Source organism: Aulostomus chinensis, chromosome 22, assembly GCF_037954235.1.
Source record: "Aulostomus chinensis isolate RoL2024-O1b breed Wild chromosome 22, RoL_Achi_v1.0, whole genome shotgun sequence".
Classification (NCBI taxonomy): Eukaryota; Metazoa; Chordata; class Actinopteri; order Syngnathiformes; family Aulostomidae; genus Aulostomus; species Aulostomus chinensis.
The window spans coordinates 19228104-19254178 of NC_141341.1; the positions used below are offsets into that span (position 1 = coordinate 19228104).

General features: G+C 46.8%; 1 protein-coding gene and 1 long non-coding RNA gene across 15 annotated transcripts in view; one reads left to right on the top strand and one right to left on the bottom strand.

Annotated features, from left to right (window-relative positions):
- The window catches only part of epb41a (erythrocyte membrane protein band 4.1a), a 76800-nt gene that overhangs the window by 32348 nt on the left and 18377 nt on the right, over positions 1 to 26075 (top strand). For 3 of the 14 annotated variants that reach the window (XM_086194176.1, XM_086194175.1, XM_086194178.1), the window contains exons 4-17: positions 3779 to 3883; positions 3991 to 4033; positions 4121 to 4196; positions 6670 to 6888; positions 8808 to 8895; positions 11438 to 11590; positions 11692 to 11789; positions 12010 to 12185; positions 14054 to 14301; positions 16354 to 16431; positions 17836 to 17883; positions 19235 to 19297; positions 19430 to 19477; positions 21626 to 21796. In XM_086194176.1, coding sequence (XP_086050302.1) covers positions 3779 to 3883; positions 3991 to 4033; positions 4121 to 4196; positions 6670 to 6888; positions 8808 to 8895; positions 11438 to 11590; positions 11692 to 11789; positions 12010 to 12185; positions 14054 to 14301; positions 16354 to 16431; positions 17836 to 17883; positions 19235 to 19297; positions 19430 to 19477; positions 21626 to 21796 — 1614 coding nt within the window. The remainder of the gene's footprint in view (positions 1 to 3778; positions 3884 to 3990; positions 4034 to 4120; positions 4197 to 6669; positions 6889 to 8807; positions 8896 to 11437; positions 11591 to 11691; positions 11790 to 12009; positions 12186 to 14053; positions 14302 to 16353; positions 16432 to 17835; positions 17884 to 19234; positions 19298 to 19429; positions 19478 to 21625; positions 21797 to 26075) is intronic. The other 11 variants (XM_086194177.1, XM_086194179.1, XM_086194182.1 and 8 more) reach the window with 9 other exon arrangements.
- Positions 5509 to 10336, bottom strand: LOC147241066 (uncharacterized). Its single transcript, XR_015111347.1, has 4 exons — positions 10157 to 10336; positions 9048 to 9254; positions 8320 to 8937; positions 5509 to 5884 (listed from the first exon to the last, which is right to left on the bottom strand). It is a non-coding gene; the product is annotated as an uncharacterized LOC147241066 (long non-coding RNA).

Here is a 26075-nt window from a genome sequence, read left to right on the forward strand (position 1 = left end):
GGAGGGCAGGGACAGAGACAAAGATGGAGAAGAGACACAGGCAGAAAAGAGAGGGACAGAGAGAGAGAGAGAGAGGACAGGGACAAAGAGAGAGAGATAGGAGGAGAGACTGATGGACAGACGTGAGCAGGCTGGAAGGAGAAAGATGTCAAACAATAACAACAACTAGCTACCAGTAATCACACCTACAGGTTAAAAACAAGCATCAATTCCAGCATGATATGAGCAATTATATGGTCGTGAACACAATGCTAATGCTAATACAGTACTGAGAAGACTGATTAAATCGAATCAAAGCCTTTATTGTCATTCTATAGCAGCCAAAGAAATTGGAGTGCAACTCCCTTTGGTGCATTTTTTCAAACTATATTTTATATATACAACAGTTCCAGAGACAATACAATTATGTTATTATTGATATATATATATATATATATATATATATATATATATATATATATATATATATATATATATATATATATATATATATATACTGCTTGTGCTAATACTAGTACTGATACTAAGGGTGGCAGCTGGAGCCTCTTCAGGTCTTTAGCCTCCTCCAGCAGCACCAGGATCTGGGATGAGGGGAGAAGAAGAGGAGTTAGTAACACGTATGAGGACAGGAGGAGGAGAGAGAAGCCCAGTGCATCATGGGAGATCCCAGCAGTCTGAGCCTATAGCAGCAGATCTAAGGGCCAGCCTAAGTAGTCCTGACTATAAGCCTGATCAACAAGGAAGGTCTTAAGTCTGCTCTTAAACATAGGAGGGGGTCTGGGTCCTGGACTGAAACTGGGAGACGGTTCCACAGGAGGGGAGCCTGATAGCTGAAGGCTCTGGCTCCATTCTACTTTTAGAACTCTAGGAACCAGCAGGAACCCTGCATCCTGGGAGTGAAGGGTTCTAGCTGGATCATAGGGGACTAGGAACTCTGTCAGGGATGAAGGAGCCTGACTGTTGAGGACTTTGACGGTAGAAGAAGAATTTTAAATTCTGTTCTGAATCTGACAGGGAGCCATGCAGAGAAGCAGTCCAGGAGAGACCTGGTCTCTGCTACCAGTTCTAGTCAACACGCGGCAGCAGCGTTCTGGACCAGCTGGAGAGTCTTTAGGGACTTATTAGTCCAGCCTGGTAGGAGGGAGGTGCAGTAATCCAGCCTGGAAGTGACAAAAGCAGTGACTAGTTTGTCTGCATCTTCTTGAGCCAGGATGTGTCTGATCTTAGCGATGTTACGTAGATGGAAGAAGGCGTCCTGGAGATTTGTTGAATGTGGGAGTTAAAGGGTCCTGGTCAAAGAGAACTCCTAGGTTCCTTATGGTGGTGCTGGGGGCCAGGGTGGTGCCATCCAGGGTACCTGTCTCATCAGATCAGGTGGTCCTCAGGTGTTTGGGCCCAGCACAAGAACTTCAGTTTATCAGAGTCTAATAAAGGAAATGATGGTCCTCCATGTTTTTCTGTCCTTCAGACAGGCCTCCAGTTTAGTCAGCTGGTTTGTTCCATGTGCATCATTGATGAGTTCAGCTGAGTGTCGTCTGCATAGTAGTGAACATTAATGGAGTGTTTCCTGATCATGTGACCTAGAGGAAGCAGGTACAGGGTGAAGAGGACTGGTCCAAGCACAGACCCTTGTGGAACACCAGAACTGACTGTAGTGGTCTCAGAGGAACCATCATTAACAAGTAGCAACTGAGATGACCTCGTAAATATGACCTGGACCAGTTTAGTGTGGTTCCTTTAATACCAGTAACAGGTTCCAGTCTCTGTAGAAGGATATGGTGGTCAATGGTATCAAAGCTGCACTTAGATCTAATCAGACCAGCACAGAGACCAGTCCCTCATCTGGCACCAGTAGAGCGAAGGTTACTGACTATATCCTGGTGATCATCAGGACTTGGATCCCCTTCTACACTGGAGTGACTGCAGAGTTTACAGACATGTCCATGTGACCCTGAGGGGCTGATGGTGATTATGGTGGGCTCTGAGGAAGGCAGGACACCTAATTGACTAGCTACTACGTACCAGTCACTTTGAGACATAAGGGCCCTGTAACGGCCACAACTAAGAAAACAATCAGGCATTGGTTCATTGTGTCTGGTGAATCTAAACTTCCTTCTGATTCATCCCTGAGAGTCACAACTGAAGGAACAGATGATTGAAGCATGTCTTCGGATCCGTAAAGTTTCATGAGAGAAAACTCCTGTGTGCCTGCATACTAACTAGGGCCCTTCTAATATGGATTATTTGGGCCAATGCCGATTTTGATATTGGGGAATAAAATATTCCAATAACCGATACATCAGCCAATTCAATATTTTTGTACATTTTTCATGGAAAAAACCCCCAAAAACAGCTTTTGAAGGATTAACAATCATTCCAAAAACTTGTTACAAAGATTCAGATTGAAGAGAAACGCCCACTATCCTCTCAGTAATCACAAAGACGTGTCTGACAGTGTAAGCATTAACAAAGTAACATATTTACTGCAGTTGAACTGATGGTGGTCTGTTACTGGTGTGTATCACATGACCCAGTGTGTCATGAGGAGGTCAGTGAGTGTGTAGCTGAGAGGCAGAAGGACACACAGTGTCAGGAACGTCTCTGGTAAAACAGGATTTGAAACGTGCCTCTGGGATGTCCTCTCCACCTGCGTTCACATTTTCTTTCCTCCATGAAGTTCAAGCTTCCACCAGAAACACTTCTTCCTCCTCAACGCCACACGTTAAGAACGCAGTCCATGCATCATCCTAAACTGGTCCAGTCGGATCTTGTCTGGTAGCATGCAGATGCCTAGTGAGCGTAATATTACTTTGAGGTACTGCAACGTTACCGTTACATCATCCATTGGGCCCTGACTGGCTCGGTTAAACAGTTTAGCAAGGTAGCTGATATTTAAGCTAGGCTATCCTGACTTTCTTTAGCTTGCTAGCATATCATGTCACACTCAGTCGAGTGTGACATGATACAATGAGACGCGTCACAGGAAACTTATTAAGTCATTTTTTTATTTCACAAACTAGTTATCATCAACTCAACATCCATCCACCCCTCCATGTTCCCCCTCTTATCCTGTTCAGGGTGGTGGGGGTGGAGCCTATCCCAGCAGCCTTCCCCCTGGACAGGTCACCAGTCCATGGCAGGGCCAACACATAGAGACAGACAACCATTGGCTCTCCCAGCCACACCTACGGTCAATTTAGAGTCTGGATTAACCTGGTCCCCTCTTGATGTCTTTGGACTGTGGAGGAAGCTGGAGTACCAGAGAGAACCCAGCAGGAACAGGGAGAACATGGAGACTCACCCAGAAAGACCCCGTGCTCCAGCCAGGGCTCCACCCACAACCTTCTTGCTGGGGGGCCACAGTGAGGACCACTGCTCCACTGGGCCACCCAGTTCATAAACTTCCATTTAGGATAACTGCTCAGTGTTAGTACCCATGCACTGTTGGCTTTTCAGTACCAGACACTGCTTCCCTCTCACTCTGTGGGGGTGCTGTGGAGCGCAACATGAGAAGAGTTGGAGCGCCCTCTACTGGATACACAAGGACATAATTTCTAAGGAAACCCAATATTACCAGCATTTTTTACTGAAAATTATGTGTTAAAATTGACATCAACCGGCAGACTTTGGCCGAGTACCAGTTATGTTCTAATGGCTATAACTGACTGATTAAATCAATGCTGACGTTGCTCCGGTGCTAAGTGCTACTCCCCGGGCTGCTCACAGCAGGTGGATTCTAACTGATGCTCATCTTCCCTTTTGTGCGTGTTTGTGCCAGAAACATGCCAAAGGCCAGGAGCTTTTCATGAAAGTATGTGACCACCTCAATCTGCTGGAGAAAGACTATTATGGTCTGGTCATCTGGGAGACACCCACCATGAAGGTGAGCTGGACCTCACATCACATCCTCTGTGTTGACAGGCAGCTGGTAACATGTCAGTGTACCCATCTCAGCTCTCATTCATGCTATGTCTGCTGTCTTTCTGACAGACTTGGATGGACCTTGCCAAGGAGATACGCAGGCAGGTGCAAGGTGAGTGCACCTGCACAGTCTTATGTCTTTGCATCACGTTTCATACCGATTAAATGCTGTTTCACCACATCTCTTTTATTTCTCAAGGGGCCAACTATAATTTCACTTTTAATGTGAAATTTTATCCACCAGACCCAGCCCAGCTGTCCGAGGACATCACGAGGTACTGCTCCTTTATCTTCAAACATTACTGTAGGGACTCGTGGAGGTGGACCAGGAAAATACACATTTCAGAGAAATATGAGCATTACACAGTGTATAAATCATAGAGAACATCACATTGACTCACCGTCTAGGAGTCTGGACCTTACAATCATGTTTTTCCCTCCTTCATCACATCTTAGTGACTCCAGAATTCTTCTTTATCCTTATTCTTTATTTCTCCACACCTCTGGATGGGGGACTTATCTTCCCCAGCAAGAACTGATTCAAATTACAGGATTAATATAGCAGCTCGGTAGAGGGTCGTAGCAGGAGCCAAGGACAAAGGACAAATCCATTCATGAAACACTGGCTCTCCACTTTTTTCACCACTGACATTGGTGGACGTTCTCACTCCAGTTGCCTCACTGTCAACAGAATTACACAAAACTACCAGACTGAATCCTGCAAAATGGGACTGAAGGCTGGATCCCAGGGTGAGAGTGACTCCTCCGTGTTGGGCAGGTCTGACAGAATATAACACCAACCTCTGCAGAGGTCTGTCATATCTTTTTTTTTGTGATCAAATTTTTATTGATTGATTAACATAGATTAAACAATATACAACATATATTTTACATAGAACAAACAGTAAGCAAAATAAACACCAAAACAAGTACAAAAACATATTACAAAAAAAAGAGAGAAGTTTGGGTTCAGCACCATACGCCGAAAGCAAGCATATTATTACTGGAGCATACAGGTATGCCAGGACCAGCCTTAGTATTTCCCTCGACTCCCCTCAGGAGCGAGAGCATATCTTCAGTTTTACAGTCCATCGCAAGCATACATGACACAGTGTCTCTGACCTACAGCATTTACTGAGGCCACACGAGCCGCTGAATTAACCAGAACCCAAATCAAAACATCAACTGAAAAAACAACAACAACAAAAAAACAAAAACAAAAAAAACAGGTGTGCCACCTTCCAGCCCCCCACCCACAACCCAGGTGTCGTACACTGTTGTATAGAGGGAATCTCCACAATTACACAGTCACATACATAGGGGAACGCAAAACAACTAAACGGGATCAGAACATAATCATTATAATAATCTCTTTAGTGAGTTGGCTGCCTCTCTCCAACTGTTCAAGGTGGATTCCTTTGCACCATTAATTCTACCAGTTGACATCTCCGTGAATACGACATCTAAAAAGGTGAGAATCCAGTGTTTGAGGGCAAGAGAGTGGGGAGGCTTCCATCGCAACGCGACCAGCTTCTTAGCAGCAGTGATACCAGCCAATATCAACCGCCTCGCAGCCCTCGACAGCCCTCGACAGCCCCAGCCCAGACAAATCATTCAATAACAGAACAGGGATAGTTACAGATGTCAAGCTTGAGAGCTGAGAGACAACATTAGTCCAAAACTGTTTAACCGGTGGACACTCCCACATCACATGAACAAAAGTACCTGTTGAGTTCAAATTGCAAAGGCTGCAAGATGGATTGTTGATCAGTTTCATAGCATTTAATGTACGTGGAGTGAGATAGGTTCTATGGACATAATTACAATGAATCTGTTGGTGATCCGGATTGCGGGAGGCCTCCCTGATATTCTTCCACATCCGCCCCCACTCAAAATCAGTATCCATTCCGGGATGATCATTTCTCCACAACATATCCAGTGGTAAATCAGAGGAAGAGGATCTCTGGAAAAAGGAAGCAACCAAATTAAAAATAGGGTGAATAGCTGACACTTGCTGTAGAGGAAGACTGTGTGCATTAAGGGTATGTCTACGTTGCAAATAAAAGAAGAACGAGGAGGGCGGTAAGGTCTGTCATATCTGAGCGCTGCACTGATTCGTTGGTCAATCACTGCACCGCATCAGCAGAGGAGAGAGCAGCTGGTGCTGATGTAGAGCTCCTGCCTGCCCCGTGATGTCCGAGCCCTACCAGGCGCCCTGCTATGTGCACCCATGTCCCACCAATAAGACCTCCATTGATTTTGTGACTTCTTCTGTCCTACAGTAGAAACCCATGACTTTACTGTGTACTATTACAGCCCTACTTCACCCAAAAAGTGTATTTTCCCTTTCAGGTACACACTAATAGTTGTCCTGAGCTCATAAATATGTTTTTTTTTCCTTTGGTATTACTTCTTAGTGACTCCAGGAGTCAGAAAACATCTGTGTGCAAGTTCTCAAGGTTCTTGTCTTCTTTGTGCAGCTGCATGCTCAGTAATCGACCAACCCTTTGCCTGGAGATAAAAAACCCCACATAGATAGCAACATGAAGCAATACACAAACCAGAGCTCAGGAGTATTTGGTAATGACGTCCGTAACAAAAACCGGAAAACCAACAGTACTGTGATATTACTGGCCATTTTTGGAACATTAAACCACATTTCATGGTCTTCATAGGTGAACACCTCCTGGGTCTGAAGCCTGAGACTTTTGCTGACTTAGAACATATGATCCCATTGTTGTATTGCAGGTACTACTTGTGTCTGCAGCTACGTAAAGACATACTGCAGGGCCGCCTGCCCTGTTCTTTCGTCACGCTGGCCCTACTGGGCTCCTATGCCCTGCAGTCAGAGCTGGGCGAGTATGACCCCGAGGTGCATGGCAGCGAGTATGCCAAGGATATGAAGATGGTCCACGGTCAGACCAAAGAACTGGAGGACAAGATGATGGAGCTGCACCGCACCTACAGGTGAGAACCCTTACTCAGTCTCTGATCGATTTCAACACCTCGGGAACCAAAAAAAACAAAACTGTTGACTCTGGCAGATGTCAATAACTGATGAAGAAGCTTCTCCCCCACATGTCCAGCTAATGGAGACAGTTATTAGCAGGAATACAATGTAAAACAACTCTTCACTGACTGCAATACAACCCATGTCTGATTGTAGTTCTTAAGAGTGTTGTAGTATTGTAGTTCTTGTAGTTCTATGCAGACATTACCACGGAAATCATCCAGAGGGGCTGTCTTCATGATGTAAATGTCAATGTGATCTACAATTTTATTAATTTGTTGTAGCTGCTAAACCAAAGAAAAAAAATTACAGGCGCAGTGGTCAACACCTCCACCTCCCGGCCAGCAGGTGTCTCCCTCCCTCCTGCTGCACTAATCTCATCTCTTGGTTACCAGGACTCAGCTAACCACATGTGGTCAGAGGTGGAATAGGGGTAATAAGACAGACAAGTCATGTGGTCAACCTTGTCACCATGGTGATGCTGTCACACATAAATGATAACAACATGAACCTGCCAGAGGCTAAAGTTGCCAACTTGAGTGATTTCTATTTTTAGTTAGCAACCGTTAGCTTAGCTGTGCATCAGCAAGTGGCCCCCTCAGCATGGCTGTTCAGTCCTCCTGGTCCTCCAAACCAGCGCAGAGCTGCTGGACCAGTACTGACCCTCGTCTTGCTGCTTTATCGGTCCGACAGTATGTGAGACGCTAACGGAACTAAGCCCCACGTTTCTCAAATGTTTCTCTGGTTAATCAGCAACTGAAGCTCCTGAGGTCCTGGTCAAAGCCACGCCTGGTACACCTGACACCAGTCTGCTCACGCTGCCTCAGAGACGCTCAACTGCTTGGCCTCTAGATACTAGCAAAATTTTGGACTTGTTAAAAAAAAAACGTGGATTTTTTCCAAATATTTGTTTTCATAGAATGGTTGTCTGTTGCACCTTTAAAACCTGCTCATAAAAATATAGAACTGCAATCATTTTATACCAAAATAATTGTAGGCCCTCTTGCATGTTCATGTCTGCTACTGTTTCTATGTACCTGAACAGGTCACATGTATGTGGACATGAACATAGGGTCCATCCATCCATCCATCCATCCATCCACCCATCCACCCATCCCTCCCTCCATCATCCATCCCTCCATCTTCTCCCTCTTCTCCTGTTGAGGGTGGTGGGGGTGGAGCCTATCCCAGCAGCCTTCCCCCTGGACAGGTCACCAGTCCATGGCAGGGCCAACACATAGAGACAGACAACCATTGGCTCTCCCAGCCACGCCTACGGTCAATTTAGAGTCTGGATTAACCTGGTCCCTCTTGATGTCTTTGGACTGTGGAGGAAGCTGGAGTACCAGAGAGAACCCAGCAGGAACAGGGAGAACATGGAGACTCACACAGAAAGACCCCGTGCTCCAGCCGGGGCTCCACCCACAACCTTCTTGCTGGGGGGCCACAGTGAGGACCACTACTCCACCGGGCTGCCGAACATGGGGTCCACTAAACTTATTAAAAAGTTCTCCATTGTAACCATCTTTCTTTTCAGGGTTTCTCTTTTTCTCCAAACACAGGAGATGTGGATTTATGCCTGGATCACAAACACATGAGGGGAGCGAATGTGAATAAGAAGGGGACAGTCTGTAGTCAGTAGAGAGGAGGGACACTGTGGGCATTCCTGCCCAGTTTGGCCCCTGTGACATACTGCTAGCTAAAAACCTCCAGACTCTGAGCTACCTGGAGATGTTTGAACCTAACAACTGAAAACTGTAGCTCTTGCCTTAAGGTGCTTGTGTCCTTTATCATGCTGCTGTCCCTTGTATACATGAACATGAACAGTGGCCATCACAGGTTAGCGTGCTGGTTAAACCCTCTGCTGTTGTGGCAGGTCGATGAGTCCAGCACAGGCCGACATGATGTTCTTGGAGAACGCCAAGAAGCTGTCCATGTACGGTGTGGACCTCCACCAGGCCAAGGTGAGCCCTTCATCCGCAACACGCAGCTGCCCAGCATGATTCCTAATCACAATCAAAGAAATGCTGGACTGAAACTTAATGACATAGATGTAAAACACAAGGAGCCTAAGAGGCATGACATCACTCCAGGACAACAGAGACATGTGACTTACACGGGTCAGCAGAAGAAACCAGGTCATTGTGTCCTCATCGAAACACTAACCGAAACCAATCTCAGGTGAAAGAGTGTGCTGCCCCCGTGTGGTTGATTGTGTGAAGAACATGACAGTCAGGTCATCTGACAACTGCTGCAGGCCTGGGCTCTCCTCTCTACTTACACTGATGATTCCAGTCCTGGAGACGGGTCTTAGGCCTCATATCTGTCCAAATAAAAAGCATCTATTAATACATACATTGCTGACACCATCACTGTGTCCAGAGAGGAAATATGTCTGGCCCATGAGCCTAAATTCTCATGTCACCGCTCCGGTAAAGGTCAAGGGTTTGATGCACCACAGATGTGCCAGACGTGTTACACTGAATCAGGATACATGTTTTTCTTCTTTATGGAATTACAAAAAATGTGTTTATAACATGTTTTCATCTTCATGTGTAGCAAAGTGCAACAATTCTAAAGTGTTATTAGCTGCTGTGTTGTCTGACACTGGCAACAGGTACTCCAGGCTGTGGTATTAATACTGCACATCCCTGATGTAAGTTGGGCCCAGTTACCATTCAAATACCAGTCTTGGAGATACCGTCCCATTCTAGTGAGTCATCAGTCACATGGAGCAGATGGCATTTTCTCTGTTTGCTGGTAATCAGAATCAGAATACTTTATTAATCCCGGGGGGAAATTCTGTTGTTACAGTTATTAAGCTCTTGAAGCACTATAAAGTAAAGTATAAAGTTACAATTACAATAATTAGAAAGTGCAGTCTTTAAGATAAGAATAAAGATAAAGTATAAGAGTAAGAATAAAATAAGAATAAGTTTAAACTATTTACAAAGCACAGTAGTTATGACAAGAGCATTGCACAGTTAAAAGAGTACTGCACAGTTGAGGTATTGCAACAGTTAAGTTCTGAAATCACTCAGAGGGAGGAGTTAAAGAGTTTGATGGCCACAGGTAAGAATGACTTCCTGTGGCGCTCTGTGGTGCATTTAGGTGGGATGAGTCCAGCACTGAATGTGCTCCTGTGTTGAACCAGGACTTGATGGAGGGGTGGTGGATGCTGTCCAGGATTGTGTGGAGTTTAGACAACATCCTCCTCTCTCTCACCACCGTCAGAGAGTCCAGCTTTACTCCTACAATGTCACCGGCCTTCCGGATGAGTTTGTTTAGTCTGTTGGCATCTGCTACCTTCAGTCTGCTGCCCCAGCACACAACAGCAAACAGGGTGGCACTGGCCCCCACAGACAACAACCCACAAGTCTATAGATCCTCATCCTGTTTGTCTGGTTCACTATCACATCATTATCATCATTTGGTATTTGAAACGTCTTTTATCTACATGTCTAAAAAACCATCCTTTCTGAATGACATCATCATCGTGTCATGTTCCAACCTTCTACTTCATTCGGGTTATGGTTAACTTTTGTTTAAAGACTCTTAGTTTTGGAATCTTTGCCATTATTCATCACAAACTCTTTGCTCTTCCAGTTTAATTTCCATCTCTTCCATCCTGTGTCTTTGTTCTGTTTATACTTTTATGAGTCAGTCAGCTGTGTCTCACCTGTTCATCAGTCCTTGTTGTCCTCAGTTCCGTTCTGTGTCGTTCTTCTATCAGTTGCGTCCCGCCTTCGTCTTTTCCTCAAGCTTGAGTTTTCAGCTGTACTTCACATCCTCTGCTACATGAGTTTGTTTTGATGATTTAGATATTCAGCTCTTTACAACTAATGAGTTGTACAATCTAATTTAAAAGTAAAGTGAAATTGTACCTTCATTAGATGTGGGTCATGTGTCCTCCGTGCAGAGGGCGTAGTGGTGTATCCACCTAAATATTTGCACCCAGCTGACATGTGCATGAGTATTTTGACAGCTCTTACTTTGGAAATACATTTTTCAAGTGTAGTATTTCCTCAGTACTCCTCTATGACTCCAACAGCTAATGTATGTCTGAGAAGAGTTGGAGCAGGGGAGTCCAATGCCTGGAGAGGTGGGACCTAGCCAGAACCGACCTCTGGCTAGATCAGCTGCACCACATGAATTCCGGGTGGGCTTGGTTGCCTGTCTGATAGTGGAGGGCCCTTTAGACTTGATGACCCCCAAGATACATTTACAGCATTTAGGGGGTGTTTTGTGAGGACTGGGTTCAAGTACATCAAGGGTGTTCTGGATCCAGATCAACTGAACACCTCCTTGCAAGGGGGGAGGGGGTTCTGTCACCTCCTCCCCAAGGTTCAAACTGTCTCACTGACACTCTGGACTCTCCAGATGAATGAGCACCTAACCACACTTTTGTATTTGTGTCCATCCTTATTTGAGCGCCGTTGTTGGCCCTTAAGGTCAGGATCCTAATGTTGACCCGAATGTGGATCTTTGTGTCTCTGGGTGTGTCAGGATCTGGATGGTGTTGACATCATGCTGGGCGTGTGCTCCAGTGGTCTGATGGTTTACAAAGAAAAGCTGAGGATCAACCGTTTTCCCTGGCCCAAAGTCCTCAAGGTCTCATACAAACGCAGCAGCTTCTTCATCAAAATAAGACCCTCAGAGGTACAGTGACATCATGGCAGCACATTTCTGCACGTCCTTCTGCTCAGAGAGTCCTTGTGTATATCTGACATCTGAACTGATGTCCTGAACCCTAACTCCAGGTGGAACAGTACGAGAGCGCCATCGGCTTCAAGCTTCCTAACTACAAAGCAGCCAAGAAACTGTGGAAAGTGTGTGTGGAACATCACACCTTTTTCAGGTAACACATCTGACTCAGTTAAGGAGTAACTCTCCTATCTACTTGACAATTCCTCGACTACAACTGCACTGCCTGTTGGTGGTGGGTGTGGCAAGGGGTCATTGACATCAGAAAACTTCAAAGCCGCTCAGTCACAATGTGATGTAGCCTGATGTATTGCTGGTATTTCTGAATGTGTGTTTTTTGTGCTGAGTCTGATGATGAGGTCCTTTCTGCCCAGGCTGACCTCCACTGAGATGGCCACCACACCCAGAAAGTTCCTGGCGTTGGGCTCCAAGTTTCGCTACAGCGGTCGAACTCAGGCCCAGACCAAGCAGGCCAGCTCTCTGATTGACAGACCGGCTCCTCTGTTCCAGCGCTCATCCAGCAAGAGGAACTCTCGCAGCATGGACGGAGGTACAGCAGCAGCTCTACTTATGCTGTATATGCCTGTCTCCCAATCAGCTCCAGTTTGGCTTTGAGAGTCACAGCACTGATGGAAGATGGGCACCTTCTTGCCTGCCTCATTCTTAAATGCTGATATCATTCAGAATTGTTAAGCCAGTTGCTGTGAGGAGGCACTCAAAGCTCTGAGCATCAGCTGACCTCTGGTACCTGTCTGGTGAGGACCATCCCCTCCAGCTGTTTCCCTCACCATCAAACAATATTTAAAACACACTCACTGTTGGCTCACATCCCACCACCGTAACAAGGAGGAGGGCAGGCAGGCAGCTTCCTCTCCACTCACACAAACACTCCCTGGACCAGATGACCCCCCGCCCACGGCTCTAGAGCTGAGCCAACAATTCAAGGTGGAGTAAAGTCTGAGAGAAGAAGCCGATCAGAAGACGGCGTCGTTTATACAAAAGTGATGAGGTTACTGTGCAACCAGTGTTTGTGTGCAGTCTACTTTAGTGCAGCAAGCATGTACTCACAATTCACCCACGATTGTACTGCAACCTTCAGTTTAAAGAACGCAGTGCATGTTCACTTCTGAATGTTTAAGAAGTCAAGGCTGGAGGAATCAGAAGGACTGTGTGTTGTGATAATCTTGGTTTGGATTGATAGATGGATGATAATGGATTTATTATCATACATACACCAGCAAAAAAGAAAAATAACTCAAATGTTCTAGGGGGCCCCCTGGTGGTCCTGAGCAGGCCCTTAGTTCACTTGTGCCTTGGTCCAGTTCTGTTCTCGGGTGAAAAGCTTTTCCAGCTCATATTTTGGACTCTTCTGACCAAACACAGAGAATTTCCTGTGTGTGACTTCCTGGCTTAAAAAAGGATGCATGCAAATCTCATCGTCCTGCCGATTCAGTTTTGCTGAATAATGCATGCATCTCCTGCGCTGTGCGTGCTCTCGAGGGATGCACGCAAATCTCAGCAGGCTTAACTTGGCACCACAGTAGCACACGAGCCAGACGCTCAGTATTTGTTCTGCACTACGACCTCTAAAACCACCTCATCAGGATCTTAAGTTAAGGGTCACTCTCCGTAAAGCAGCCTTTACTCCTTACTTCCACTTGAAGGAAGTATCTACAGTCTTCATGAGGACACAATGTGTCTGATGAAGGTTGCCTTGTTTTTATAATAACTTGTTACTTGCATTCATATCTGTGTTTGTCATCTTGTTATTACTGTGACAGTTGGCGGTGATTCATCAGCTTACCAAACCTAACCTTGATGATGTCACTGTGATTAATAATACGAAAGTGTAGTTGATGTAGTCAGATTCTCATCACATTCATGTATAGGACACAAATCAAGAGCAAAAGTCGTGTTGCTTTTGAGAGGCGGGTGCTTGCACGTCACCACTCGTAGATGTAAATCAAACCAAAGAGAAAATCCTGAATAGTCAATGAAGAGGTGAATGGCTCCTGCGAGCGAGTGACGCGAGGCCCACGGCTCACGGCAGGAGCTCAGTCCCATCCTCCTGCCACTGGGCTGCCTTCTTCTCCAGGTAAATCACTTCAAAAGTTTACCTGGGCGTCGCCCCACTAGGCGCCCAGCCTGCCCACTCTGGTGTGGGATGGGGAGAAATAAAGGACAGGTGGGGAGTTGAGAGCTGAGCCTCGAGCAGAAATAGAGGCAACACTTGACTGCACTTAGACTTCCAAGAATGGTTCTGATGTTGTAGGGGAATCAAACTAAATGAGATCAGTGAGCAAATGTTACAAAGCTGGGGATAAATTCATCAAGAGTTTCTAAACGTGTGTGTGTGTGTGTGTGTGTGTGTGTGTGTGTGTGTGTGTGCGCGCGTGCGTGCGTGCGTGTGTGCTCCAGCCATGGCATCCACACCGGACAACAAATCCACTCGTCCGGTCAGTGCTCCCGTGATGTCACCAGTGTCTCCCGGGGAGGTTACACCGTCCCCGCTGCTACGCACCCTTTATCGCACCAACCGCCATGACAGCTCCACAGCCAGGGGCCATCGATCAGCTGACAGGAGACCAGAAGTGAAGCCAGAGCATCGTCCTGCCGAGTCCACCAAAAGCCAGAGCCCCAGGCCAGAGTCCACTCCAGAAATCAAGGTACTGAAGGCACCCCAAACACATCTCCACTTTTGTGCAGCAGCTAAATGTGTCCACTTCTGTTACATATCACATAAGATGCGTCAGGGAAAGAAAAATAGCAAAGGGGTTCTGAACATGTCACGTCAGCCGACCAGGGGAAAGTTTGATGGATTGTCCGGCATTTTTGAGCCCTTGAACCAGCCGACACAGTCCAACACGCGCTGATGTTCCAGTGTGTGAGCAGGTCGATCCCACTGCACTTGGAGGAATGTACACAGCTGGGGAGCTGAAGCTATGCGCTAGCTTTGCTAATGTGTAGTAAACAGTGAAAATGTTAAGATCTCTGTTCAGCTGAGTGTTTTAGCTCAGGCTGGTGAATGTCCTCAGGAACGCTGGGAAAGTGTCAGTAGAGCAGAGTTTTAGAACCTGCCAGAAGAACTCAGAAAGAAAGAGAGAATATGCTAAATGTATTATGAATCTCAAAAATAGCCATTTGAGTGTGGTGCACCCAGAGCAGGGCAGCCCGCTGGAGCAGTGGTCTTTATGGTGGCCCCCCAGCAAGAAGGTTGTGGGTGGAGCCCCGGCTGGAGCATGGGGTCTGTCTGGGTGAGTCTCCATGTTCTCCCTGTTCCTGCGTGGGTTCTCTCTGGTACTCCAGCTTCCTCCACAGTCCAAAGACATCAAGAGGGGACGAGGCTGATTGATACTCTAAATTGACCGTAGGTGTGGCTGGGAGAGCCAATGGTTGTCTGTCTCTATGTGTTGGCCCTGTGATGGACTGGTGACCTGTCCAGGGGGAAGGCTGCTGGGATAGGCTCCACCCCCACCACCCTGAACAGGAGGAGAGGGAGAAGATGGATGGATGGATGGATGGATGGATGGATAGATGGATGGATGGATGGATGGATGGATGGATGGATGGATGGATAGATGGATGGATGGATGGATGGATGAATGGAGGGGTGGATGGATGATGGATGGAGGGGTGGATGGTGGATGGATGGATGGATGGAGGGGTGGGTGGATGGGTGGATGGATGGATGGGTGGATGGATAGATGGATGGATAGATGGAGGGGTGGATGGATGGATGGATGGATAGAGGGGTGGAGGGGTGGATGGATGAATGGGTGGATGGATGGATGCAGGGGTGGATGGATGATGGATGGAGGGGTGGATGGGTGGATGGATGGATGGAGGGGGTGGATGGATGGATGGATGGAGGGGTGGATGGGTGGATGGATGGATGGAGGGGTGGATGGATGGAGGGATGGATGGATGAGGGCTGGATGGATGGATGGATGGATGGATAGAGGGGTGGAGGGGTGGATGGATGGATGGAGGGGTGGATGATGGATGGATGGATGGATGAATGGAGGGGTGGGTGGATGGAGGGATGGGTGGATGGATGGATGGTGGATGGATGGATGGATGTGTGGATGGATGGATTAAGGGGTGGATGGATGGCTGGATGGATGGGTGGGTGGATGGATGGATGGATGGATAGATGGATGGATGGAGGGGTGGATGGATGGATGGATGGATGGATGGAGGTGTGGATGGATGGATGGATGGATGGATGGATGGGTGGATGGATGGATGGATGGATGGGTAGATGGATGGATGGAGGGATGGATGGATGGATGGATGGAGGTGTGGATGGATGGATGGATGGAGGTGTGGATGGATGGATGGATGGATGGAGGTGTGGATGGATGGATGGATGGAGGTGTGGATGGATGGATGGGTGGATGGATGGGTAGAGGGATGGGCGCCCAGAGCAGCTGTATCTAGTAACTATTAGTTTTAATGGTTAATTTATTACATAGTTAAATTCTGGATGATGAGACAAATAAATTGATTTGACAAAAATTACAATCACAAATCAAATCAAATCAAATCACTGACAGTCAATAGATTCCAGCAGGAGCCATGATCAGTAGAGTCGTGGACATGGAGCACTGAGGTCAATGGGACCACAGAGTTTAGGTCTAAGAAGGGAATGGGGGGGGGGGGGGCTGGTCTGGTTGTGCATGCATCTACTGGTGATTTATGAGCTGTGTCTGTGCTAGCAGACATTGTCCAGGAGAGAGCGGAGGCATTCCCCCTCTGTGACCACCACCAATGGGGAACGAGAAAAAAAGATCCAGGTTTGTTCTGCGATGCATGATGAGGAGGAACAATCACAATCCATACACGCTGTGGTTCTTTTTGCTGTCTCCTCTGCAGTACTTTGTACTGCTGTTAAAGCAGTACTTCTTTTGAAAAGTGTATTTCACCTCTCAAGCACTCACTACTTGAAGTATGCGGGAACAACCAGCCACATATATTTACCTTGAAGCTAACAGAGACTGATGGCTAACTACAGCTAAACTGTAAAAAAACAAAACAAAACATTTGTTTATAAACACCATCTGGTATAATCCAGGGCTTCTTAATCCAGACAGATGATCATCCAGTCCCCCATCAAGCTGGCTCGCTCTCCCTGCCTCCCCTCCCATGAACCAGTCTACCATCCAGTCCCCCATCAAGCTGGCTCGCTCTCCCTGCCTCCCCTTCCATGAACCAGTCTACCATCCAGTCCCCCATCAAGCTGGCTCGCTCTCCCTGCCTCCCCTCCCATGAACCAGTCTACCATCCAGTCCCCCATCAAGCTGGCTCGCTCTCCCTGCCTCCCCTCCCATGAACCAGTCTACCATCCAGTCCCCCATCAAGCTGGCTCGCACTCCCTGCCTCCCCTCCCATGAACCAGTCTACCATCCAGTCCCCCATCAAGCTGGCTCGCTCTCCCTGCCTCCCCTCCCATGAACCAGTCTACCATCCAGTCCCCCATCAAGCTGGCTCGCTCTCCCTGCCTCCCCTCCCATGAACCAGTCTACCATCCAGTCCCCCATCAAGCTGGCTCGCACTCCCTGCCTCCCCTCCCATGAACCAGTCTACCATCCAGTCCCCCATCAAGCTGGCTCGCACTCCCTGCCTCCCCTCCCATGAACCAGTCTACCATCCAGTCCCCCATCAAGCTGGGAAGATTAGAACTAAGTAGAACTCCTCTGGTTTGGCCCTCAATCTCTGTTAGCTTCAAGCTAGAAAATCATTTAAGTGAGCTGAACACTACAATTAGTTGTATTATTATTATTATTATTATTATTATCATTATTATTATTATTATTATTATTATTATTATTATTATTGATATGCAGTATTTGGGAGAAGTAACACTTTCAACTACCTCAAATTAGAAGTTCACTGATAGTGAAATATTCTTGGTGCCGTCGTGAACTGTAGTGAGTCAGCAAGTATCCGATGAATGAAACTATGGTTAGAAAGTACACAGCGGTGAGTGCGTAGAAGTACTGTAGTAATTCTCCAGCCTAGCCTTTGTCATTGACTGATCGTTACTGGGTCACATGAAGTTTTCATATCCAGGCAAAGTTTTTTCATGAAGTTGAGACTTGAGGTCACATGACAGTTTTTCATGCACGTGTGCTTTGTTTGGGTCGGCTGGAGGCAGCAGCATAACTCAAACCTCGTGCTTCTCTCCTGTGGCGGCGCAGAACTCTCCTCAGGACAAAGGAAAGACGGAGACGATGCGAGTGAGGAAGGTTAGCATGCTTTGCTGAGTCACTGCCTGTACTGCCCCTGCTGCACGCCCTCAGCCCCCTCATTTCCTCCCTGTTGTCTGGCAGAGATGCGAGGCGTTCCGTGCGTGCTCGTGGCTCGGACACCACTCACGCCTTGATAATTGTCATTCGGAGGAAGTCACCCGCTGCAGCTTTGTTCTTCATTCAGAAAACCTTTTTTTCATAGTTCATATACTTCCAGATGTGAATGTATGAAAAAACAGCCGGAGAGGCTTCTGATGACATCACTTCCTGTTTGTCTTGTTTATTGCCTCATAAGCTTCTGCCATGTAGTTTGTAGTCTTCGCTGTTTATACCAGATAGAAGGAATGGATCCAGTTGTTCCAGATGCAGCGGTGTTTCAAAATCTAATCACACATTTTATAGCTCCTGAATTTGCTCATGAATATGAAATGTTTCCTGACATTTTCCAGTTTAGTGGAAAAGTTGATATTTAACTCCCCCTGGACACGTTCTCTAAATATAAATAAGAAGCAGCATAAGAGAGAACAAGAACGTGTGCTGTGGATCGTGTTGGCACCGAGTCAGTGTGTGGTTCTGCCTGTTGTCCTGAGAATTGACCTCAGAGGCTTGGGAACGTCATGGGAATATCATGGGAATGTTGGAGTAAAATCATGGGAACATTGTGGGAATATTGAATAAAAGCATGAATAACTAACATTGTGTCCACATGAAGTATAAATATTTCAGAGGCAAAGCCGGTGTAACGAAGTAATAATGAGCTGTTGATCCATGCATGCAGTCTGGTTTCATCTCAGACTCAGAAAATATCCCCATTTTTCACAGTGAATTTCTAAAACAAAGTAGGATCTTGTCCTTTATGTGTACATTGATTTGAGGTTTCATACTTGGATAATTTTTTAAATTCAAATTGAATCTAATTTTGATATTCCTGAATATAATTTTCCCCAGCAGGGATGAGACATGAAAATCGTGATAAATGAATGTGAATTATTTCTGGATATGTAAATGTTGGAAGTTGCTGCTGCAGGCACAGTCAAGACAAACAGACTCCTGTCTCCTCCACTGCAGCATGCAGCATGGCACCCGTGTGTGTGTGTGTGTGTGTGTGTGTGTGTGTGTGTGTGTGTGTGTGTGTGTGTGTGTGTGTGTGTGTGTGTGTGTGTGTGCGCGTGTGTGTGTGTGTGTGTTGGGGGTTCACCTGGATCCTCACCTGTCTTCATGCTCCTTTGTTTTGTGGATGATGCTGTCGCCATGGTTGCAGCTGCTCAGTGACATGTCAGAGATTCAGCCGTTCGATTTGATTCTGTTTGATTCCAACCTGCTGTTCCTTTCCCTCCGTTCTCCACAGAAAAGAGCAAAGAAACTGGAGGGGGAGACTATTTATATCAGACATAGCAATTTGATGCTGGAGGTTTGTATCTTCAGTCGTCACGCGTCCGTCCGTCCGTCCGTCCGTCATGTTTCTCTGCCTGCTGGGAATTTCTGTGGCTGCTGTGTTTATTTTGACTCTTGTGTGTTTCTCCATTTACTGCCTTGATTCCAGCTCCGCCCCCAAGGCTTGGCATGCACTATTTTCCTCTCTGATTCTCATGCAAGTAGTTTCACTTCTACGTTTTCATCTGGTGAATGTGTGAATGTTCCCTGCTCGAGTGGTGAACTGGGCCTGCAGCTCTTGAAGTCGTGCTTGGTAGTTCTCCAAACATCAGGTGCATGAACTTTGTAGAGACGCTCAGCAGAGCAGGGGGCGTCCCAGCGACCCCGAGGGGGGGGTCGCCAGATGACACCCAGACATCAAAGTCAGTTTTAGAAGTGTTGGAAATGGACTTTTAGCCTGAACTGTTACAAAAGATAAGAAAATAGTTGTTACATGAACAAATTGTTGCAAAAACATGAGCTTGACTTTTTCTGTTGTTTCATGGAAAACAAAGAGTTGATCTGATGAGATCAGAGTGACCTGCTCAAACCATGACATCATCCCAGGTGATCTAGAGCAGCGTCTTAGTCCACAGTCGCCAGCGAGTTCTCACCAGCATTAGGAGAGATGCTGGTGAAAGACAGGACATCTTTCATGGCTCTGTCAGCTAGTCGAGGCCTCACCAGCTGCTGCTCCCAGCTCGCCACTGGTTCCCAGTCGTGTTCGTCACAGTTCGCTCTCACCTGCCGGCGCTCATGAATCTTCTCAAGCACAAGCAGTTGTCCCTCAACTTCGACTCTGGGAATGAGCAGACAGGAAGCAAAGCCTGATGGTTACTTGTAACTCCTCCCCCAGACATCTATGATGTATCCATGGTAACAGTCAATCACTCAGGATGGCAAAGACATTCACATCTAACATTTCACTTGAGAACATTCAACATGACATGACAACACTTGTGCATGAGAACGTTTCATGAATGTCTCAGTGTCATGTTCTCTCTCCTCCATGGTCCCTGTGTCCAACGTAGCAGTGCTTAGAGACTCCTCCCTGTTACTGGGGTACCTCCATCCCTCCCTCCATCCCTCCCTCCATCCCTCACTCCCTCCATCCCTCCCTCCATCCCTCACTCCCTCCATCCCTCCCTCCATCCCTCACTCCCTCATCCCTCCCTCCATCCATTCCTCGATCCCTCCCTCCATCCTCCCTCCATCCCTCCCTCCATCCCTCCCTCCATCCATTCCTCCATCCCTCCATCAATCCATCCCTCCCGCCTTCCATCTCTCATCCCTCCTTCCATCCTCCATCCATCCATCCATCCATTCCTCAATCCATCCTCTATCCCTCCCTCCATCCCTTCCTACATCCCTCCATCAATCCATCCCTCCTGCCTTTCATCCCTCCATCCATCTCTCCATCCCCCCATTCCTGCGTCCATCCCTCCCTCCATCCATCAAACTCTCCATCCCTCTATCCATCATCCATTCCCCCAACCCTCCATCCCTCCATAGACAGATAGATAGATAGATAGATAGATAGATAGATAGATAGATAGATAGATGGATAGATAGATAGATAGATAGATAGATAGATAGATAGATGGATGGATGATAGATAGATAGATGATAGATAGATAGATAGATAGATGGATAGATAGAGATACACACATGTAACTGGACATCAACTTATTTGAAACCATCTGGTGATTAATTTACTATATTTTGTATTTGTTGATGCCACAGTAATAAATTCATACCATCAAAGCAGGTCACACCAAATACCTCAAGAGAATACAGGTACTACATGCACGCGCATAGTCAGCAGTGTAAATATGATTATAGAGATTTCTTGTCCAAAATTAACTGAAGGGGTCATGTGATGGTTCTGTTTCAGGCGGGGGGTTCACACTGATTTACATTTATTTCCCAGAGACGAACCCTAACCTCACCCAGAACACTCTCAACAAATCCTAACTTTAACCTGATCCCAACTTTTGTCTTATCCTCAATTTAACAACCTCATCCTAACTTTAACCCTAACCTAATTTGAATTTAATCCTAACTGTAGCTTAATCCCCACTTTAATTTTACTCGAATCCAAGGCGTCACACTATAATTTGCATTATGTCCCCATAAGGAGGGCGAGTCCCCACAGTGTCAGTGTGCAAACAGCCAAACACCAAGACATGAGCTGTAGTTGGACTCCCTGGCTGGCAACCCCTTCCGCCAGGTGGCCGTCTCACTCTCATTCCATCTCACTCCATCGCTCTGTCCCATCTTATCCACCTGGTGGTCACCTGACTCGACTGTTCTTCTGTGGTTGAAGGACGTGGATAAGACCCAGACTGAGATCATGCGCCACCACACGAGCATCAGTGAGCTGAAGAGGAGCTTTATGGAGTCGGTCCCAGACCCTCGACCCAGTGAGTGGGACAAGCGTCTGTCCACCAACTCGCCCTTCCGCACAGCGAGCATCAACGGCCAGCTGCAGCCAGCGGTGAGTAGTGCCCACGTCGCGAGGCTCCAACAGCGGTCGTTACTGAGCAGACATTTGCCAGTTCACCTTCAAATGCTTCCCACACTGGCGTTTTCATTTCTGTTGCATGCTACAAGCTTTGCTGGACATTTACGACTACAAACTGTGCCTGACACCTCCCCCGCTGGCTTGCACCTGTTTGGGTGGATGCTTTACCGCACATGTATGACCCAGCTCTGGTCTTTTCCACTACAGAGACTCCGGGGCCTTGGAGCAGGTCGTGACCACAGTTGAATTTCTTTCACAGCTGTGTTGGGGGAGAAATGTCTGACTCCTGGGGGCCAAGTTCTTCTGAGCTGTGCCAGCATGGCCCTAACTGGACTCATTCTATGTTTGACCACTGCATAAATTAGGGGGTCACTTTGGTAAATGTTTGCACCGCCAGTGTCCAGAGTTCCTGTGGTGGAAAAATACCTTTAGAAACTAGAAACGATGCTCAGCAACTAAACTAGAGCTAAAACCCCCTTGGTTGTAAGTAGAAGAACTCCGTAGTTGAGAAAAACTACACAGCATCTGCACTATAAATGTGTCCATTTCTACATATCCTGAGGAAACAAGACTTACAATTTTTCAGTTTTATAAATTTAACAACTTGGATGATTCAGTTTTGAGTGCGTACCAAACTGTAAGACCTGAACAAAACTGTTAAATATGAACACTATTTCTCCAAAAAGTAAAAGTATTTTGGAGAAGTGAATCAGAAGCCATGCCCACCCCCCACAGGCGATGACAGACAACACACACACAGAATGGGAGGGGTGGGAACCCAGCAAAAACTGGGGCAGACACAGCAGATGCACACAGCAGCAGGTACTGGATGGGTGCTCTGCACCGGGTCCCCCATTGGAAATCTACCGGTAGGTTAGGGTCACAGCCAAAGGGTTAATAGTTGGTTACAGCAATTTTTCCCCCAACTATCAGTTTTGCTGTAGTTCGACACTGGTGAGCATCGAAAGCTTCAGCCAAATATCACAAGAGCAAAGGGGCAAAGATGCCCCCACGTGAATTCCACATTTCAGTGGAGGATAAAACCAGCTGGCCCACACAGACAGAGCTCAGTCGGCTGTCCTCAGCTGCTGCCCCCTGAGCAGCTGGCACCATCCGTCAGATGAATTAACTCACAGTTGCTACAAATATTAGTGATATGTATTAGCTTAGAAACACCACCGAGATTTTCAGAGGTTCAGCAGGCTCAGACAGGGTCCTTCCATGGGATGTAGTTTTTTTTTTTGTGTATTACCACATGAATTACAAAGAATAATACTGACACAAAAGAATGGTCTTGAAACATTTGTACTTTGTACTGACCAGATATTAGACTTCAGACATTCACAGCATTTCAAGGGTTTTAAATGATAAATACACATGAGTGGTAAAAACCCACACATGTACTACGTTAAGCATGTACAGTATATAGTACAACTTGACCCATGTCCACATTAGTGTACTGCAATAACCATCCACTTGGTGGTGCTGTTGGCTTTTTGGCTTTTGTCATTCCCACGCTGCTTCAGCATGAGTTTGTGTGTGTGTGTGTGTGTGTGTGTGTGTGTGTGTGTGTGTGTGTGTGTGTGTGTGTGTGTGTGTGTGTGTGTAAGATGCAGATTACAGTTGTAGCTTTTTACAGAACCCTTAGTTCTGGTGCTGGTGCTTTCTGACTCAGGAGCCTAGAGGAGGTCAGCACTGCCCAGCTTATCTTGATGGAACAGGGCTACCAAAGGCTATGACCTCTGACCTCAGTTTGTGCTCCACTGTAGACATAAGAATTCAGTATGCTACAAACTAAGTAGTTCAAATGAGCTGTTGTCAGAAGGAGGTCAAAGGTGATGACTGCTGTCGTGAGGGGCCACGGGACGAGAACACTCAGGTTCCAGCTGACACACTGAGATGAGAACACACACTTTTGGAGAGATTCCTCAAAGGGAACCCCGGTGTTTTGTCAGTTTCAGGAATACAAAGTGTCCAGAATTGGTGTTGAAGGGTTTTTATCACCGTTTGAAGCATATTGATGTGTTTATTGGTGCACCATCTTGAATCACGTACCCGCGACCCCTGACCTCTGGCTTGCTTTATGGCTGGCTGCTCCAAGCTTCCTCATCTTGCTTGATCAGCGATCAGCAGCATGGCTCACTTTCTTCTCATGACTTCTTTGCACGAGTCTTTTACCTGATTTGATGGGTTGAAGACTGAAGAACCAAAGGAAACTGGAAAACAAGCTAAAGATCAATGAATACTAGCCAAAAACTGCCTCCCCACCTCTATCTCATCCTCTAATCCCCCTGTCTCTATCTATCTGTGTCCCTGTCCTCTATCTCTGCTGTCCATTCCCACCCTAAAGCTCAGGCCTGTCTCCTACATCTCACCTGCTCCATCCTCCTCTTCTCAGGCCCCACCCTCCTCCTTTCAGGCTCCACCCTCCTCTCCTCTTGTGTGTCTGGACCGTGAGTGTAAAGGTCAGCGAGGATCTCAGTCCTCCGGCCTGCCAGTGTTCCCCTCTGGCTCTCTTCTACCCATGACTCCCACCCTGACAGAAGGTCCAGCACAATAACATCATTCTCCTTCTTGATCAACACTCCATTATTTTGTTGTTGTCGTATTAATGGTGAGTGTTTGGAATTATGATGACAGACAAGAAGTAGAAAAAGTCTCCATTGCATCACCTTACACAAGTTCCTCGATACATTGGAGCTGTTCTTGCAGGCTAATCAGAGATCTGGCATTGCGTGCAAGTCGTCATCGCCAAGCGGTCACTTTAGATTTGATGCGTGTCAAACTCCTCCTTTTCGCTCAGAAGCCACGATAACTGGCAGACTGTTAACCAGTGTGAAGTAGTGGAGATGACATTGCTGTCATTTCTCCCATTCTGCTGTATTTAGGAGACTTTGCACTGTCAAAATGCATTGACAGAGACTGCCTTCTCTAAATCTCCATCCAGTGGAGACACCATATTAGTCCTCTGTAATCCCCGCTGCCGCTGCACTGTACCTGCCTGCCATGGTCCTTCACACCGCAGCATCCCTCACTGTCTGTCTGGCTGTGGGAGTAACTCAGCTAAAGGTCATACTCTGATTAATTATTGGTTGTGTGTGTTTAATGACCAGTGATGTGCTGGGATTCCTGTCTGTGATAACTCCTGTGATACGGGGGAGGGCACGATGGCTGATAGTGGAAGTCACTGAGCTTTGATTATCACATAGCCTCTGATCAGTTGAGAGTACGACAGTCACTTTATAATAAATGAATCTCATTATAAGAAACATTGTTCTTATCAGGCTTTCACAGCGTCGTGGTGGACATACACAGATTGTCACTTCCTCACGTGGGAAAGGCTGAAAAGCTTCTTCCATTATCAAAACTTTCCTGAAGCCCTGAGCGCAGCCCTGAGCGCCAGTTATTCTGGCATCATTGCATTTGTGATGTCGTCTGTGTAGGGGACTTAAAACCATCACCTAACCAGATGTAGCATCACCTGTAGGCACAGTCACCAGCTGGCTCACCCTTCACTGGCCTTCCTCTGCAATGAGAACTGCTTTCATTGGTGTGGACTTCCTGGTCATGTGACTCCGTCGTAGATTAGGCCTGTGTTGGCTCCAGTGCCAATAGATGTGAGCTCAGAACCCGGATCATTTCAGTCTCAGGTTCTTATACAATGAGCGGTCGGAACTCCGCTGTCAACAACGTATATGGAGACAGTGAAAGCCTGTCACCTCCGCTGGTAACCATAGTTACCCGAGCATGACAATCCCAAACGTCTGAATTGACACATTGATACAATCCAACATTTGTTCCACGTAAAACAGAAACATCATCACTGTCCCCCATGCTGCCGTGACTGAAGTCACCCTGTAGCAGACCACCCTGGTCTGGAACTCCGGACTTCAGGGTACCAGCCGTCCTCACTGTCCCAGCACCAAAGAGCCAGGCCTCTTCGCAGGCAGCCAGAGTGCAGATTTGACTGTGGTCATGGAGCAACATTAAAACCTGCTAATTTCACCAGTGTGACAAGGTTTTTGACTTGTGAAAAGCAAGAATAAAGAAACAGTTTCATGCCCACAGCTTTAACCAGAGCTTGCAGACCCTCTGTGTCTTGTTACATTAGCTGACCAGACGATCACCAGCTTTAGGGTTTGGTCACTAGAACCCTTGGTCACTGCTCTTCTCTCAAGCCTGGGATCCATCTCAACTTGCCAGAGAGAATATCATCTTAAGCCTTTGCAGCGTTGCTTTCATCGGCATGGCC